The sequence below is a fragment of the Notamacropus eugenii genome, chromosome 1, assembly GCF_028372415.1.
Source record: "Notamacropus eugenii isolate mMacEug1 chromosome 1, mMacEug1.pri_v2, whole genome shotgun sequence".
NCBI classification, from domain to species: domain Eukaryota; kingdom Metazoa; phylum Chordata; class Mammalia; order Diprotodontia; family Macropodidae; genus Notamacropus; species Notamacropus eugenii.
This window is the reverse complement of record NC_092872.1, coordinates 430,360,618-430,378,242: the sequence shown is the minus strand read 5'-3', so window position 1 is coordinate 430,378,242 and position 17,625 is coordinate 430,360,618. Positions and strand designations below refer to the sequence as shown.

The following is a 17,625-nucleotide window of genomic DNA, read 5'->3' as shown; positions in this document are numbered from 1 at the left end:
TTCCTGACTCCAAATCTAAGATTGTATGTAATTATATTATATATATACCATATTATACCATATGTCTTTACATGTAGGAACTTAATATTCCTATAACACCCTTTTAAAGGGCTCAAATATATATTGAAGCATAGAGCTGAGATATACTGTGATATAACTTTAACTTTGTTAAAAAAAAAAGGTTTTCAAGTTGAAAATAAAATATAAAACAACTTGGTTGTGAGCTGATTTTTGGGTAGTGGAATTTGTAGCATATAGCAGTAGTATGGTAGGTAGAATACTGTACCCCAGGAATTTTAGAATCCTAGGTTCAAGTTTAGTTTCTGTTCCTGGCTAGATATGACTAGATGTGTGGCTGTGGGCTACTCACTTAGTTGCTCTGCACTTCATCTCCCTTCTCTGTAAAATGAAGATACTAATACCTGACCTACATAATTCTCATGATAATTGAGTTTCAAATAGGATTTTATTTTTTTTTTTTAATTTGAAGACTAGGTCTGCCTATCTTATCCTGGGTGGGAGTGCATTTTAGATTTGTGAAGTATATAAAAATTGGTAATCATTCTAACATTTTTTAAAACTATATTTATAATAGAAATTTTGTCTAAATGCAGTGTTAATATTTATGCCTTCAGAGTTTCTAAACAGGCTTAAATTCATTTATAAATAGTCATTTCACTTTATGAAGGCTGAGGTGTGTTCTCCATTTTGGAATGCTTAGAAAGTTTTGCAGTGTTTTGTGGTAATTTTTAGAAATTTAGATTCCTGCTACCAGTATGGTACTATACAATGATGAGACACAGTGTTTCCCCAAAAGAAGCATTCTGCTAAAGGAGTGGTAAGACTAGAAAGTTGCCTATAAATAGGCATAAGTGAAATAATAGGGAAAACTAGTGACTTGAATGCTTTCTAGTGCCTCAGTGATATCATTATTGAATCCCAGCCTTTATCTTTAACATTTCAAAGATCAGTATAAATTTAAGGAAACTTGATTCTTACCCCAAATAAAAGCTATCAGTACTAGGTATAGACTCCTCTGTTGAAAAGAAAAATGTATGAATGACAGGTGACCTTTTGTGGTTTTTGTTGGTGAGTTAAGCATTTGAGTGTTGATAGCACTCAAACCTAAACCCAGCTCTGGTTGGTTCAGAGGGAGGCCTCTGAAAACACCACCGAACATAGATAGCTTCTACTCATTTCTTCTAACCAGGTAAGATATGAAGAGGGAAGGGAGGAGAGGATAAGTTGCATTAACATAGCTGGTAGGTTTAGTATTCGTTATTACATTCCACGATTTCCCAGTTGTGCTATTTTAGATAGTGTCATCGGAAGATCCTGTTAATGAAAGGGATTTTTGTGAGGAATTTCAAGGACAAAGGGTACGTACTGGAAAATTGATTTCTGACACCAAGTTTTACTTACTTGCTTTATTCTAAACCTAGTTAACCATAAACAAAAATGTAAATGTTTTTTATATATATGTGTTATATCTGTATGTGTCTATATACACATGTATATGTGTATGTGTATGTTTATATATGTATTTATATTTGTATGTATATACAAAAGCAAGGATGAAAAATGATTTTTGTACAAATCATAAATATTCACCTGGCACCAAGTTTTAGATGTTGGGTTCTCCTTGCTTTTTGTAGATCTTGGTGTTCCACCTCCACTAACTCTTCTTTATTTTGATGATTCTGGAAAATTTCTAGCTCTTTCTCAAATAAGTGACAAGATCTGGTTTACTTCATGACAATGTATCATGGAGGAAAGTGTTTGTTATCTCTAGTCATAACTGGGGTCTCTGATCTCACCTGCTAATTTCAGAAGACTCGACTTTGTTATATCAAGCCTTAGGGAGTCAATTCTATTTTTGTTCCTGTATTAATTTCCTTTATGTTAGAATTGCATTGTTGTTATTTCAAAGACTGAATGACTTTATGCATAGAGTGCTGATCTCATAGTCATAGTTCAAGTACTGCTTCTTCTAGCTGTGTGATCAAGGGCAGGTCATTTAACCTCTCAGTGTAACTCACTAAACCGTAAGTTTCTTGATGGAAAGAACTCTCATACAGCAAGTCCCCATACAAACTAATGAAATCATAGATCTGGATCTTTTTTATTTTTTATTTTTTTTGAGGGGTGAGTACCAGGAGTATTTCCATCCTTTAATCTGGTCCCTTGCCTTGTAATTCCAACTCTTTGTGACTGCCCCTCTCTTATTCAGTCATCGTAAATTAAATATATCAAAATCCCAACATCATCTTCTCCCCTAACTTGTTCTTCCTTCCGTTCCCCTTTTCTGTTTTCTGGGCTTGAGATCTTAGTTATTTTTTCTTCCTTCTCTTTTATTTCACATATTTAATCTTGTCAATAATTCTTTTGAAGTTCCTCCTCTTGTTTTGTTTTCATTTTCACTGGTGGTACCTTAATTCAGTTATTCATTTTCCTTGTCTGGATTACTAAAAAACCCTCTTAAGTAGTCTCTATCTTTTGAGTCTTTTCCTCTTTATATTCTCATTTGATAGTGGTATTAAAAGTTTTCATAAAATACTGCTCTCATCATGTGACTCCCTTTTGAAGAATCCGTAGTGACTTGAACCAGTTTCATCAAGGTCAAATTCCTTTGTTTAACTTTCAAGGCTCTCTGCAACTTGGCTTCACCCTACTTTGCTAACAACATTGGGAAGTCAAACTTCATGTAGGCAGATCTTTCTGGAGATAGTACTTATTGTTATCTTGATGCTTTTGTTCACATTTTTATTTCTTAGTGGAATAACCTCTTTAAATTCTGTTCCTCCTTTCAGGACCAGCTCAAGTTTCAGTTCTTCCATGGAACTAGTTAACCATCTCCATGGTTTCCAATGTGTTGACTGTGGAGTTATCTCAAAAGAATTGTACATTTATTTGTATAATGGTGCAACTTTGTAGACTGAATAAATGTCATGCATTTGTAGTATTAATATTTTTGATTCGCATGAATACTATTACAATAAACTCCACATATGTTTAAAAGTGTTACCGATCATTAATTTTTTTGTCATGTATTTTCTCAACCAACAGAAATAATTAATATAATTACAGCTACTATCATTGGGCTAAATGGTTGAGAAATTCTTATAAAGTTATTCTCATATTTGAGCAGCTTGGGAACCACTGGTATCGGAAAGCATGTTGTACTGGTAGTCTGGAGACCTGAGTTTTGTAGTTCTGGCTGTTCCACTTAGATACTATGTAATTTGAGAATTTGAGCCAAGGAAGATTTCATAACATTTCAGGGCCTGAGTTTCTTCATTACAATGAGTACTGGACTAGATGACTTTTAAGACTAGCATTTTACCCCTTGTACCTTTAAGCAGTTGTTTTCTGATAGCTTACAATATGTTTTATTGGTTATTTTGGTTTTGTATGTTTTGTAGTTTTGTAGACTATACTTGGACCATGAATTAATTTATACATACATACATATATATATATTCATATATTTATAAAAAACTAATGGAATAACAGACTTGAGAATATTAAGCTCTCATTTATAAGTGCTTTCTAATTTTATTTCAGTTTATGTTCTCTTTGTGCATTTGTACTGATACACTATAATTTTGATAGTTCAAAAATGTGGTTTGTCTGTCTTTTGATCTCTCCTGTTGTGTTCTCAAGTATTTTGCATATGCTTTCCCAGTAAGTTTTTTTGGAGGCAGCTAGGTGGAACACTGGATAGAGCATTGGGCCTGGAGTCAGGAATACCTGGTTCAAATTTGTCTTTAGACACTTATTGGCTATGTTGTCCTGGGCAAGTCACTTAATTTTTTTTTTGCTTTAGTTTCCTCAGCTGTAATATGGCAATAATAATAGTACCTACCTCTCAGGGATTGTTGTGAGGATCAAATGAGGTTAATATTTATAAAGTGCTTTAGCACAATGCCTAGTACATAGTAGACAAGATATAAATGCTTATTCTCTTCCTTACCTTCCCTGCTGGTTTGTTTCAGTGGTTCTCAATATTTTTGTACAGAAGGAAAGTCACTGACCTTGGTGTTTAGACAGTAGATTTACAATTTCTGATTTAGATTGTGACATGTTCATTTAGAAGGGAAGCTAGGTGGAAAAGTACATAGAGCTCTGGGCCTGGAGTCAGGAAGACCGTATTCATATTCGACCTCAGACACTGAACTAGTTGTATGACCCTGGGCAAGTAACTTCACCTCAATTTCCTTAACTGTAAAATGGGGGTAATAATGGCACCCACTTCCCAGGATTGTTGAAAGAATCAAATGAGGTGAAAATGATAATAGCTAGCATTTATACAGTGTTTATTATATGCCAAGTGCAGTGCTCAGTGATTTACAATTATTTGAGCCTCACAACAACCCTGGGAGGGTTGCTATTATTATCCTCATTTTACAGTTGAGGAAACTGAGACAAACAGAGCTTAAGTGACTTTCCCAGGATCATGCAACTAATAAGTGTCTGAGGGCTGATTTGAACTCAGATCTCTGTCCTCTGCACTCTATTCACTGCACCATAATACTTGCTTCATAATTGCATAGTATTGGTAAAGTACAGTACCTGGAACAAAGTATGCACTATCTAAATGCTAGCTGCTACTATTTTTTTATTATTATTTTCAAAGGGCATCTAGGTGGTGCAGTGGATAGAGTACCTGGCCTAGAGTTAGAACGACTTCTTTTCCTAAGTTCAAATCTGACGTCAGCACTTTACTAGCTATGTGATCTTGAGCAGTCTTGTTTGTCTCAGTTTTCTCATCTGTAAAATGAGCTGGAGAAAGAAATGGCATATCACTCCAGTATCTTTGTCAAGAAAATCCCATAAGGGGTCACAAAGAGTCAGATACAACTGAAATGACTGAACAACAACGTTATTTCTGAAAAGGAGAATGAAGATAGCTTTTACTGTGTTCCTTATTATATAGTGAAAACTTTAGACAGAATTGGACTGTTGTTTTCGGTGACTTTTCTCTTCTTATGACATTTCTTTACTTTTTATTTCTTGATCTCTGCCTCATTTCAAGAGGCTACCATTCTCACTGAAATCCTTTTGTCTTGTGTCATTGTCCTTTCAAAATAAAAGCAGTGAGATAGTTGCTTCATGATTTCTGATATTTTGTTTTTCTTTCAGCCTTCTCTTAGGAATGTTCTTTTTAATAAACCTTTAATTAATAAACCTCTACTTGGTACTTATTTCCTTTGCCAAACTGCTTTTTATTTTTGCTTTGGATTTTATTTTCATGTTCTGCTTGGTGTGAGCCTTGCAAAATAAATTGAGTGTTGTTAATAAGTTAACTCTTCTTATTATGAAAAAAACTTAGTTTTCCTTATACTGTGAGGGAAACTTTCTGGGGGCTTTCTTTTGTTGTGTACCTTCAGTGGAAAAATTAAAGTTCATCTGTAAAATCTTCACAGAGGCAAATTTTAGCTGAATATAAGAAAGAACTTTCCATCTAGGAGTACTGAAATGGTGTATGTTATCAGGTAATGAGTTCCACATCACTGAAAGGGCTCAAAAAGAAGCTGAGAGATCAGTGGTTGAAACTATTGTTCATTGAGGTGAATGCATTGAAGAGAAAGTACTATATTTAGAAACCGCTAAGATTCATTTGAACTTTTAAGATTTTATAAGCTTTGTCAAGTGATTGACATGACTGAGTGAAAGTATTTTTGTTTTGGGACAGGTGCTGCCTATTGTCAGTTTATGGATATGCTTTTCCCTGGTTCCATTGCTCTAAAGAAAGTGAAATTTCAAGCAAAACTGGAACATGAATACATTCAGAACTTCAAGATCCTACAAGCAGGTTTTAAGAGAATGGGTGTTGACAAAGTAAGTTGGAATTATATCCTTTCCTTTGAATGTATGCTTGTTGTTTTTATTAGCACTGTCCAGTACAAATATTAATCTATATACTTGTCTGAGGTAAGCTAGCTATGGAAATGTAGAAACATTTAGCTATAAGGTCAGTTTTCCTTGCTACCAAGGTCCATTATTATTTTCAAAATGGGCTTGTCAACTTCATTGTAAGTATTCATCCCAGAAGCAAAACTTGCAAACATTTAATTCAACAAATTCACAAAAGTCATTGTGATATTAAAAAATTACTGATTTTCATTGTGAGATTGTCCCCAAATCTGGCAGACTCTCATTTTATTTAAGTTAGATGTGTCATATTGCTTCTGGGAATCTCGTAAAAGGCAGCCCAGGTGGTGTATATGTTATTTCCCTCACCCCTGTTGCTGTGGATGCTTTTCTAAGAGGTAAAAGAGAGCAGGGAACCTTAGGAAAATTATTTGGAGTAGTAGCTTTCATAGAATAAAGTGCATATGCAGTCTACTTTCTTGCTAGTATATTTAAGTCTGTCAGAAACAGACTCTGATCATAATGATGATCATAATAATCAGAAAATAATTTTTTTTTTATGATCCTGACCTGTGATTTCTTCAGTATAGGGAACTTCCAGTATGGAAACCTCCTTCTTTAGTGCATACTGGCAAGTTCATAGCTTTGTGTGAGAGAATTGGCTAGGGTCTTGAGAGTCTAAGTGACCCGCCTGTGGTTACAAAGCTAGTATGTCTCAGGGAGGATGACTACAAGGCCAGCTGTCAATTCACTGTGATGTTGTGTTCTAAACCATAGGTTTCATGGCAGTCTGTTGAAATCTGTAGATTCCTCGGAATAATGTTTTTAAGTGCACAAAGTAAAATACATGGAATGACAAAGGAAACTATATATTGAAATACATTTGTCAAAATACAAAAAGCATAGCCCAACAAAAATCTAAGTTTCTGGTTTCCAGGATAAAAATTCTGTCTTATAAGGCTTTATAGAAGGAATCTTTCTCTTAGGCGATAGATTTGTTCATTCAGTAAGCACTAAGTAGGGTGAAAATAATGAATGCTTGCTGTTAATCAATTACAGCATTGTGCTTTCTGTCTACAAAGATGAATATAATTCTTGATTTCAAGAAGCTCCCTGTCTAGTAGGAGAGCTAAAGCACATATACAGATACCTCATTCTGTCTGTGTTACAGGTAAGTGCAATAAGGATACTGCAGATACTATTGATGATTAGAGAAGTTAGATTACTTCAGGCTGGAGAATTGGGAAGATGACATGGATGAATTTTCATTTGAATTGTACCTTGGAGGATGGGTAGGATTTAGATCAGTGGGGTGATCAGAAACAGAAGGTAGAGAAGATGAGAAAGTGTGGGGTGAGTTACTACTCACAAAGTTGAATGTAAATTTAATTTAGTTTTTGTAAATTGAATAACATTTTAAACATACCTTTTTAAAGATCTTACAGTAATTCCTTTTGTAAAATATTTATCTATTTTATAAATTTGAAGTCCTCATTGTGACAGACAGTATAAATTAAGCATAGTGGGGATACCAATTAGTTGCTGGGAAGGAAGAAGAAAAATTATTTTAAATTAACAACTTGCCTCCACTTCAGATATGAGTCAGATTCTGTTTATTGCATATCGTAAAAACAATGTTTAGCCCATTGAAAGAAAACTCAGGGGACAAGTTTAAGGTCTTAAAATTTCTGACATTTCAGATGTAAAATATGCATTTGGTAGGGTTTCTCTGCTTGCCGTCTCAGGGGTAAAAGATAACAGGGAATAAACCTTTTTCAGTGTAAGGAAAGAACTGCTAACATTTAGAGTTGTCCAGAAATGAAATGGCCCTTGCTAGGTAATGTGTTCTCTGTCATTAAAGGTATTTAAAGATAAAACTAGATGAACACTTAGGAATGCCATAGATTTTTCTAGCAGGTGCTGGACTAAATGACCTTTGAGGTTTCTTTCAGCTCTGAGATTCTATAGAATTCTTTATGTGGCAAAAAAAATTAATGAACTCTAGCAACAGCACTACTTATTTCAAGCAGTTTTTGATAATCAGATTTCAGCTTAATGAAATAACCTTACTTGAGTTTATTTAATTGGATTTGACTTTTGTGATAATTGTTTTGTAATATTAGGACTGTAACCATTAACTCCTGTAATGAATGAATATAAACACAGTTATTAAGTGTTTTCTATATTCTCAGCAGTATGTAAAGCATTGATACAAGTAGAAAGAACCCAAGCAGCCCTGGCCTTCAAGGTGCTTGCACACATTCTAATTGGAGGAGATAATACATAAAAAAAAGGGATCACTCAGTTCAAAGGCAGATGGAATAGCCTAGCAGTTGTAAGGGCAGTGGTGGTGTGGCTGGCAAGGCCCTGGGGTCCTTTGTATCAGCAAGTCTGATAATAATGCCCAAGTCTGGAGGTAATAGTAGCAGGCCAGATGGTACAACCTGATGGTGCTATCTCCCTAGAAGGCTGGTAGTTGGTAATTCCCATTTTATCTAAGTGGTATGAAAAATCATGCTTTTCTTCCTACTTGGTTACTACAATGAATTCAGGAAGGGAGGACTGGAATTCAAGAGGGAAGTATAGATTTTCTGTAACAGGGTTATTTGACTAGGGTTTTTATTGATGTTACTTAAATCTGATGAATACTATAAATGTTAGACACTGGAAAACATATAAGTATCATAGTTCCCACTCTTGTAGGAATTTAACAGATGAGGACATAAATGTGATTTCATTTCATTACATTTCATATTCATTTTTGATTACTGATTCTGTTTATTCTTTATACAAGCTGGCTGCTTTTTTTTTCCTGGGAAAACAGTTTTACAAAACCAGCTTTATGGGCTTATAGAAATAGACAGTTCTTGTCTCTTAGAATTTTTTTTTTTCTTTATAGATTCCATATACTGATTCTTTAGCTTGGAATTTACCCATTGTCTTTGATTTTGGACTAAACTATTTTGATTTTTTTCTTTCTCCTTAGATAATCCCTGTGGACAAATTAGTGAAAGGAAAATTTCAGGACAATTTTGAATTTGTTCAATGGTTCAAGAAATTTTTTGATGCAAACTATGATGGGAAAGACTATGACCCTGTAGCAGCTCGACAAGGCCAAGAAACAGCAGTAGCTCCCTCCCTCATGACTCCAGTTTTGAATAAGCCAAAAAAACCTCTTGGTTCCGGTGGTGCAGGTAAGGGAAGTGCTCTAAACAAAAACTGGCCTATGTGCTGTTGATTCTGCTTTGAGGCAATGAAGTTACTGTACTTCATCAACCTTTTGTATGTCTGTTATAAAATGAGATTCTTTAGTTCAGGTTTGTAACTCCTCTGCAGATAGTAAAGGCTCTGAAGTTGCTATTATGGCAAATCTTTTCACCTCAAGGTGAGACTCCAAATAAGAATGGTCTGCTAAAGAAGAGTTTCAAGCGTGTTCCTTAAAACTGTTTTGTGTTCTTATGTTCATGATTGGGAGAAGAGGATGTTATGCAAGTTAACCTACTCCTTTAACATTCCAGTATTTCTCAGATGGTAACTTTGAAATTTGAAGGAAAAAAATCTAGCTTATCAGGTTAAGTGTGTAGTTGGTAAAGCAATTAAAGAAAAACATATTTGTTTATTGTGGATTTTAAAAGGCATTTAACTCTTGTCCTGAGTTTAAGTATAAATGTTATAGGGTAGTGACCACCTATTTTTATGTCTGATAGAGCAGTATTATATAAAGAGACTGAATTCTTCCAAATTAACGTTACCTTAGACAATATGCTGATAATTATGATAATATGTCAAATAATCTGATTTTTTCATAAAAGATCCTTTATGCCCTTTCTTATTTTGTTCTTGACTATATGCATTCTTTTGGTGCCTTCACAAGAACCAGTGAGAGTAGGGGATAGTCAAATCAAGAGATTTGATAAAGCTGTAAAACTTCTTTAAAAGGTTTAGAGAGGAATGAGAAAGAAATTATTGATGGACATGGGCTTTAGAATGATCTTTGAACTTCATTTAGCAATTTTATCAAGGAGTCCTTTTGATGTAACTGAAGAGCTGGCTATATTACTTTGTATTGCAGTTAAAAGATGGTAAAGCTAGAGAGGCCAGCTGATTACCCCAGCTGAGCCTCCTTGGTATCTGTTCCTGGGTGAAGACCAGTTCTGACCCAATTTCTGATCCTCAGCTTTGTAGGCTCAAGACTTCACGTTTTCAGCATTAGGAAATTAATATACCCAACCATGTTTAGAGACTGATCATGAACCAGGAGGCTAATTTAGAATTTAGGCAAGGTGACTGATAGCAGTCCTTTGCATGTGATGCTTCTAGAATTTTTGCAGTATTTTCTCCACTAGATAGAGTTGCCTTAATTATTTGGAACTACTTCTAATTTGTACAGTTGGTTTAGTGGTTGTTTAAAGCACATACATAGATGCCTTATACTTGGGAGAACAGAGTGGGCTAGTTCTGAGAGCACTGGATTTGAAGTATGAGAGCCTGTTCTTCAAATTCTGATTTTGCCATTATCATTGGGACTGTGGTCTGGTCACTTGACCTTTTAGTAACTTACAAAATGAAGATTTTGGACTAGATGAGATCTCCAAGGTTCTTTCTAGCTATAAACCCTGTGCTATAGTTTCAGATGACTGCTTCCTTTAGCCTAATGATGAATAGTCTGCAAGAAAAGAATTACTTTCAGCATAGAAATCATTGCATTCATTTCCATTTGGGAGAAACTTTCTTGATGCTATGAGTTCTGTTCCCCAAGTACCTGTATCAATGAATTGGTTACCATCATACCCCCTCCTTGATACTGTTTCAATTATTTTTTCTTCCATTAAAAAATTAAATTTTCTCTCAGCTCCACAAAGACCCATTTCTACACAGAGAACTACGGCATCTTCCAAGACAGGCCCTGGCATGGTCAGAAAGAATCCAGGTATGGGAAATGGAGATGACGAGTCAGCAGAATTAATCCAGCAGGTAGGTGTCTTTCAAACCCAAACTCAATACTTTTTATTTAAGGGGAAAAAATCTTATTTTTATTGATTTCTTTTTATATCACCATAATTTCTGGGTCTGTTCTTCCCTTTTCTCTGATTCCCCCCTTCCCCCTCGTGAGCCATGTCTTATAATATGCAGTTCAGCAAAATCAAGCTATGCATTAGCTGAGTGTGACAGTTTATGCAATATTCTACACTCCTAGTTCCTAATCTCTGTAAAGAAAGGAGAAAGAAGCATTCTCAACTGTTCTCCAGGACCAAATGGTAGGATTCAGTTTTGTTTTTCCCATTTATATTGTTTTATCATCATTTGACCTATTGTTCTACTAGTTCTACTTGTACACTCTGCCTCAGTTCAATCCTTCAACAAACATTTAAGTACCTACAATATACCAGGCCTTGTGCTAGGTTCTGGGCATATAAATAAAATAAATAAATAAATGCTTAAAGATTGTGAAGCTTTACCTATACAGAAGAGTTTACATTTGATCCTAGAGACAATTGGGAGCCACTGGAGTTGATTGAGTAGAGGAGGCTTATGGTCTGATCTGTGCTTAAGGAAAACATTGTGGCAGCAGTGTGTAGAATAGATAGGAGGAGAGATTTGAGGTAAGGAAACTAATTAGGACACTGTTGCAATAATCTGGGCAAGAAGTGATGAGAGTATTAATTAAGAAGGTGGCTGTCTGAGTAGAGATAAGGGGTCAGGTGCAGGAGATGTTGACAGCTGATTACATAGGTGAATTAAAGTGAAAAATTGGGGGTGATACTGAGATGTTCACCTAAGGGAAAAAAAGCTGGTACATTTGACAGAAATAGGGAAATTTGGAAGATGGGGGTGGGTTTTGGAGGTAAGGACTTCTATTTTTGAGATGATAAGTTTGAGATATCTCTGGGACATCCCGTTTGAAATGTTTAGCAGGCAAATGGTGATATGGAATTGAAATTTGGAGATGAGATTGGGGTTGGAGCTATCTCTTTATCGCTTGTCTCTGAGTCATTGACATAAAGATGATGATTGAATCCATAGCAACTGATGAGGTCACCAAAAATGAATGTAGAAGGTGGAGAGTAGGGAGCCTAGGACAAAGCTCTGGGAAATACCTACAGTTAGGGGTTGTGATATGGCTAAGAATTAGAGGAAAATTAGGAGAGAGTTATGTAATGAAGGTCTAGACAGGAGAGTGTATACAGGAAGAAAGGATAGCCAACATTGTTGAATGGAGCAGAGAATTCAAGAATGATAAGATTAAGAAAAGGTCATATTTGGCAATTTGGAGATCATTGGTAACTTTGGAGGGAGCAGTTTTGATTTAGTGTGGTCAGAAACCAGATTGAAAAGAGTTGAGTAGTGAGGAAGTGGAGTCAGTAAGTGTAGACAACTTTTTTCCTTAGGAATTTGATTGAGAAGGAATAAAGGGCAACAGCTTGACAGAATGGTAGGGGCCTAGGGAAGGTGGTTTTATTTGTTGTTTGTTTATTTTTAAAGAATGAATGAGACCTGGTCTTGTTTGAAAGGTAGTAGGGGAATGAACCAGTAGATATAGAGAAGTTGAAGATTAGAGATGGAGAGGGAGGTGATTGAGGTTACAGTCTGCTGGAAATTGGGAGAAAATAGAATCAAGGGCACCTTTAGACAGGTTGGCCTTGGCAAGGAGAAAGACCACTTCTTTGCTGAACCTGGGAGAAAGAAAGAGAGAGTGGGGGAGGATGGCAGGGTGTTTTGAAGGGGCGAGGAGCTAGCTCACATTGACTAACCTCAATTGCCTCAGTAAAGTAAGTGGGGATGGGGTGGGGTTGGGCAGGAGATTTGTGGGGCTTGAGAGAAGAGAAGCATTCATCAAGTTTTGGAGGGAGTAAGATGGGGAATCAAATTATGGAGGAATAAAAGGATTGCCTTGCTTTGCTGTAATGAGAGTCCAGTTGAAGTTGGATAACATGAATTTATAATGTATCCAGTCAGCATGGTTAAGTGATTTTCTCTACCTCCGTTCACCAGCATGTGAGTAGGAGTGTAAATGGTAGATTGTTGGGAATACTCTGGAGCTGAGGTTTGTCCAGGCTTAAATGGTGGCATTGTAAAATTGAGTTGGCTAACTATAGGGTCAAGATTGGAGAGGGAAGAAAGTGAAATAAGAGCAGGGGTAATTGGCCTGAAAGAATGGATTTAGGAAAGATGAGGTGTAGAGAGAAATGAAATTACAGGAGGTTGTGGTAGGATAGAGGAATGTCAGAGTTTCTCGCTAAGGAGGTGAAACACTTGTGTTGAATGGTGAGATCCAGTGTGTGACCATAGGTTCATAAAAGCCTTTCCTTGCTTCTCTGAATTCTTCACATTTGGCATTTCTTGCAGGACTGTAATTTTATTACATACATGTACCATAATTAAATTACATTTTCCATGAAAAATGGTAAATGGTTTTAAGAAGCTCTAAGGATCTGGAGTACATACAAAGGGAACTTTAAGGCAGCTTGTCATAAGTACCAGTGGTTTTTTGTTTCAGAATGTCTTTAAATAACTGAAGGAAAAGCTAAATTTCAGTTAGAGATTAGTGAAAATAAAAGATGTAATTTTTTTCCATCCAAGTTCATGGCTGTCTTCCAGCTCCCCCTTGAAGTTTATTCATGGACCACTGGGATGTCCATAGACCTCAGGTTAAGAACCCCTGCACTAATATAGTAGAAGTAAAGAAGGAAACAGAAATAATGTTCTCATAAACTGAAAACAGGAAAAAAAAGATCCATTAATTCCACCACCAAAAAAAAAGCAACTTATGGCATTGCTCCATAGGACTCTAGCAAATGTTTATGTAACATTAGGTTTCTACAAAACAAAGCTTGTTTCAGTGTTTTTCAAAGTATTTTTGGTTTGTGACCTGCTATTGCAAGGCTTTGTAATGTTATTCCCAATTTATGCTCTGAATTCTGAGGTCTTAGGAATTTGAGACCCAGAACTTTGTTGGTACAGTGGGATGGGAGGGAAAAAGGGAAAAAGCCTTTTCTAGGCTGAACTCTTAACTTCTCTTGGTATGTTAGGTTGTTTTTTTCTATTTTGACTTTTCTTCTGGTTCTGAGGGGCCAGGGGTGATTTCATTTGTATCTAGGATCTCTTGGAATAAATTGTAGCTAGGACTCCCTGCAGTAAGTCAGAGACTCATAGGATCTAAACCTGAACTTCAAAGATATTAGGCACATGGGCATTTAAGTTTGTAAAAATAGTCTCTATAATATTCCCACCTTTATCACCAAATATATTCAGGGCTTTTTACATACTTTGCACTGTGATAATCACTACAGGATATTGAAGTTAATGACAAAGAATGTGCTGTTGAACCTATAACTCTGTTAAAGAGTGTTTGTAGCGTGAAATTGTGCAAAGAGAACTATCCTGAAGTAAGGAGAGAAGGTTCAAATATGCACACCTCCAACCTTTTTGAACTGGAATTTATTCTTCTCCAAACTCTTTGTTTCAGTTTGGAAGTTCTTTCCTTTCTTAGATTTTGAATAGTACTTTAAATGCTTACGCATCTCTTGAATATTCTTGTACTGTTTGTACGCTTAACCAACATCTATCTTGCCAGGGGTGTTGAGCATATCAATTGAAATAATATGTGTAAAGTGCTTTGCAAACCTTAAAGTGCTATATAAATACTAGCTACTACTAATATCAAGTAAGGCATGACACAAGTAAGTATGTGTATATGTTTACTTGTAAAAAGTGCTTGCCACTGCCATGGAAAATATCTGCTATAGATTCCAAATGGAAGAGCAATTTCCTGTAGAGAGTGTTTTGCAGGTGCTCCTGTTTGTAGGTGACTGACTTTGTATTGATTTCTTCAAGCTCTGAAAAATTGTAGAATTGCCCAGGTGAGATATGTAATAAGTTTAAGTGATTTTGGCCCAGCTATCCACACACACACAAAAAACCAAGTGGACAAATAGTACTCTATCCCTTCAGATTATACTATGCTCATTTCAGTTCAACAAACATTTATTGTTTCTACTACATGCAAGGAAGTTTTGAGAAAGTTATGTGGGAAATTGAGGGTTGACCTTTATGTCAGCATGAACTTGTTTTAAGTAGTGCCTCTAATAAACACTTAACTCACTTGTCTCAGTCAGCCCTATAGAGTAGTATAAGCAGAAAAGTTGGCCAAGCACCATTGGTAGAAAGCATATCCCTACTGGGAACTTCCTTTATTGGTAAAGTAACAAATTTGGACTAGAAAAAAAAGTCAAAGTTGCTGAGTTACAAAGATAAAACTAAAGAGCCCTTGTCCTCAAGGTGCTTATATTTCATTAGTTGAATAGTTGGAAGGAAGACCCATTGAACTGGTCTTTCAATACATATGTCTTAGACAGACGTTGATAATGAGCAAGACCTAAAATGAAACAGAACTGATTGCATGGAAATTTATATAATGCTCTGATGACTCTTTGAAACTTATCTGTGAAGCATCAGTGTCTCCCCCATTAGAATGTGAATTACTTGAGCTAAGACTGTCTTTTCTCTTTATATCCTCATAGCTTACTTAGTGTAGTGCTTTTCATATGGTAAACATTTAATGCTATTTTTTAATTCATTCCAGTGACATGTATGACTTTTTTCAAGAAAAGCAAACATAAAAGCTTCTACCCCCTCCTTCTCACTCTCTCTCCCTCCCCCCTGCCCCCCAAATAAAATTTGACTGGTATGTGGTGAGAGTTTGGGTGGTGGCCATTTCTCTTACTGAATCACTAAACAGGGCAGATGAGGAGTAGAATGGGAATGGAGATAGAAAAAAGGTTTGAAGGGAGGAATGAATTAGCAGTCAGGGAGTTAGGCATCAAAAATGAGAGATGTTGGATTTGATGCCCAGCTTCAGTTTTTTTTTTAAATAGAAAATTTAAAATGATTTGTTGTGATGATGACTGGGCTTTCATTGTGTTGAAAATGTCTACAAACAGCACTTTCGGTTTTTTAATTAAAAGTATTTTTTTTTTGTAAGATGGATTGCATTCCATGCTCTGGCATCAGTCTGCTAATGCATGAAGACTGTGGGAGGCAAGGACAAAATTGGGCATTGTTACTAGTCATTTGACTGGAGCAGAGAGTTTGTGGAATAAATCCAGATTGTTGAGCACCTTATATTATAAGCTGAAGGATTTGTATTTCATGGGCAATAAAGAGGGTAGTGATATGGTTAGACCTATGCATTTGGAAGATTATTTTGGCAGCTGAGTAAAGGTTAGACGGGAGAAAGGAGAACTTGGAGGTGGGGAGAGCAGTTCAGAGATTATTGAATATTAACTATTGGAATAGTCCATTTCATAAATGATGAGGGTTGTAGAGGGATGGCAGTGGAAATGGAACAAAAGGCATTGATGAAATTCTGGATTTTTTAGATCGTGAGAACTGATTGAATTTTGGGGGTGTGGCAGAGGAAAGAGTCCATGCTAACCACCTGCTGACAGAGTGGTAATGGACAGACTCAGTACAGAGTGATACATAAATTTTATGGATGTGACCAATGAGAGAATTTGTTGATGATACCTGTTTGTTACAAGAATTTTGTTTTTCTTTTTCACTGGGAAAGGCTGGGAGGGAGAGAGTGTAGATTTTTTTTTTTTGTTAATTGAAAAAAAAAAATACAGTCCTGGTCTTCTTGATTCTTAAGTCCATCTCTATCTAATACCACAGGTGTAGGAGAAAACACTTAATAGATGGGTGATGTTTGGGGGTTTTTACTAGATGTCTTACTGTCAGATTAATGCCATATATTTATTTTATTGCTTGTATAGATCAATGCATTGAAACTCACTGTTGAAGACTTGGAGAAAGAGAGAGACTTCTACTTTGGAAAGCTAAGGAATATTGAATTGATCTGTCAGGAAAATGAAGGGGAAAGTGATCCAGTGTTGCAGAGGATTGTGGAGATTCTCTATGCCACAGATGTGAGTGTCCGTTAATGGTTAAGTGAAGAAGGATTTAATCATCTCATTTTTCCATCTTGAAATTTGTTATGCCTTAGTTTTTCTTTCACAAAATAGAAGGAAAATTGAGCAGTTATATATACAAGTCCTAACTTCTCTCCTACCCAGAGATCTATCACTTTAAAAAAAGAATAAAAAGAGACATAAAGTTGTTCAACAAAATTAACATACCAAAGTGTGACATTATATGTAGTGTTTAACACTGTAGTCCACCACTTCTTTATCCTTCAGTTTTTAGAGACAGTTACCAGCTAGACTATAAATTTTGTAGTCAGGGATTGTGTTTTTTTTCTTTCTCCACCAGTCCTCCCCCTCCCCTCCCCCTTGTCCCCTTCCTCCCAACAACCTCTTGGTATTAAAGTCAAAGAATGCTTTAAAGGGAACCATTGTGCTAAAGACAGAACCCATTGATTCAGTTACGAAGACCAAGGTTCAAATCCTTTCTCTGGGTACTTATAAGCTTGGGACCCCAAGCCTATTACAGGACCTCAGTTTTTGTGTAAAGTGGAAATAATAGCACTTACTTCATAGGAGTCATGAGGCTTAAGTGAGATGATTGATGTATAAAACATTTACCAAATTTTGAAGATCTCTCTCTACATAGGTATATAAATATGACCTACAGTTACTGTTAATGTTGACAGTAAAGCTTAGCATAGTTCAGTTTTCAAATGTTAGTATCCATATTTTGAACATGAATTCAGAAGAATCAAGTTCAAGGACTGACTCTGGCATATCTTAATGCTTTGTCCTCTTTAGCAAATTGTATTTCATCTCTCTGAGC

The 17,625-nt window shown here is 35.9% G+C and overlaps 1 protein-coding gene across 4 annotated transcripts in view; it reads left to right on the top strand.

The window, feature by feature from the left end:
• MAPRE1 (microtubule associated protein RP/EB family member 1) overlaps positions 1-17,625 on the top strand; it is a 28,526-nt gene that overhangs the window by 8,962 nt on the left and 1,939 nt on the right. For all 4 annotated transcript variants that reach the window (XM_072631586.1, XM_072631584.1, XM_072631583.1 and 1 more), the window contains exons 3-6: positions 5,696-5,841; positions 8,861-9,068; positions 10,727-10,848; positions 16,650-16,802. In XM_072631586.1, the coding sequence (XP_072487687.1) occupies positions 5,696-5,841; positions 8,861-9,068; positions 10,727-10,848; positions 16,650-16,802 (629 nt within the window). The remainder of the gene's footprint in view (positions 1-5,695; positions 5,842-8,860; positions 9,069-10,726; positions 10,849-16,649; positions 16,803-17,625) is intronic.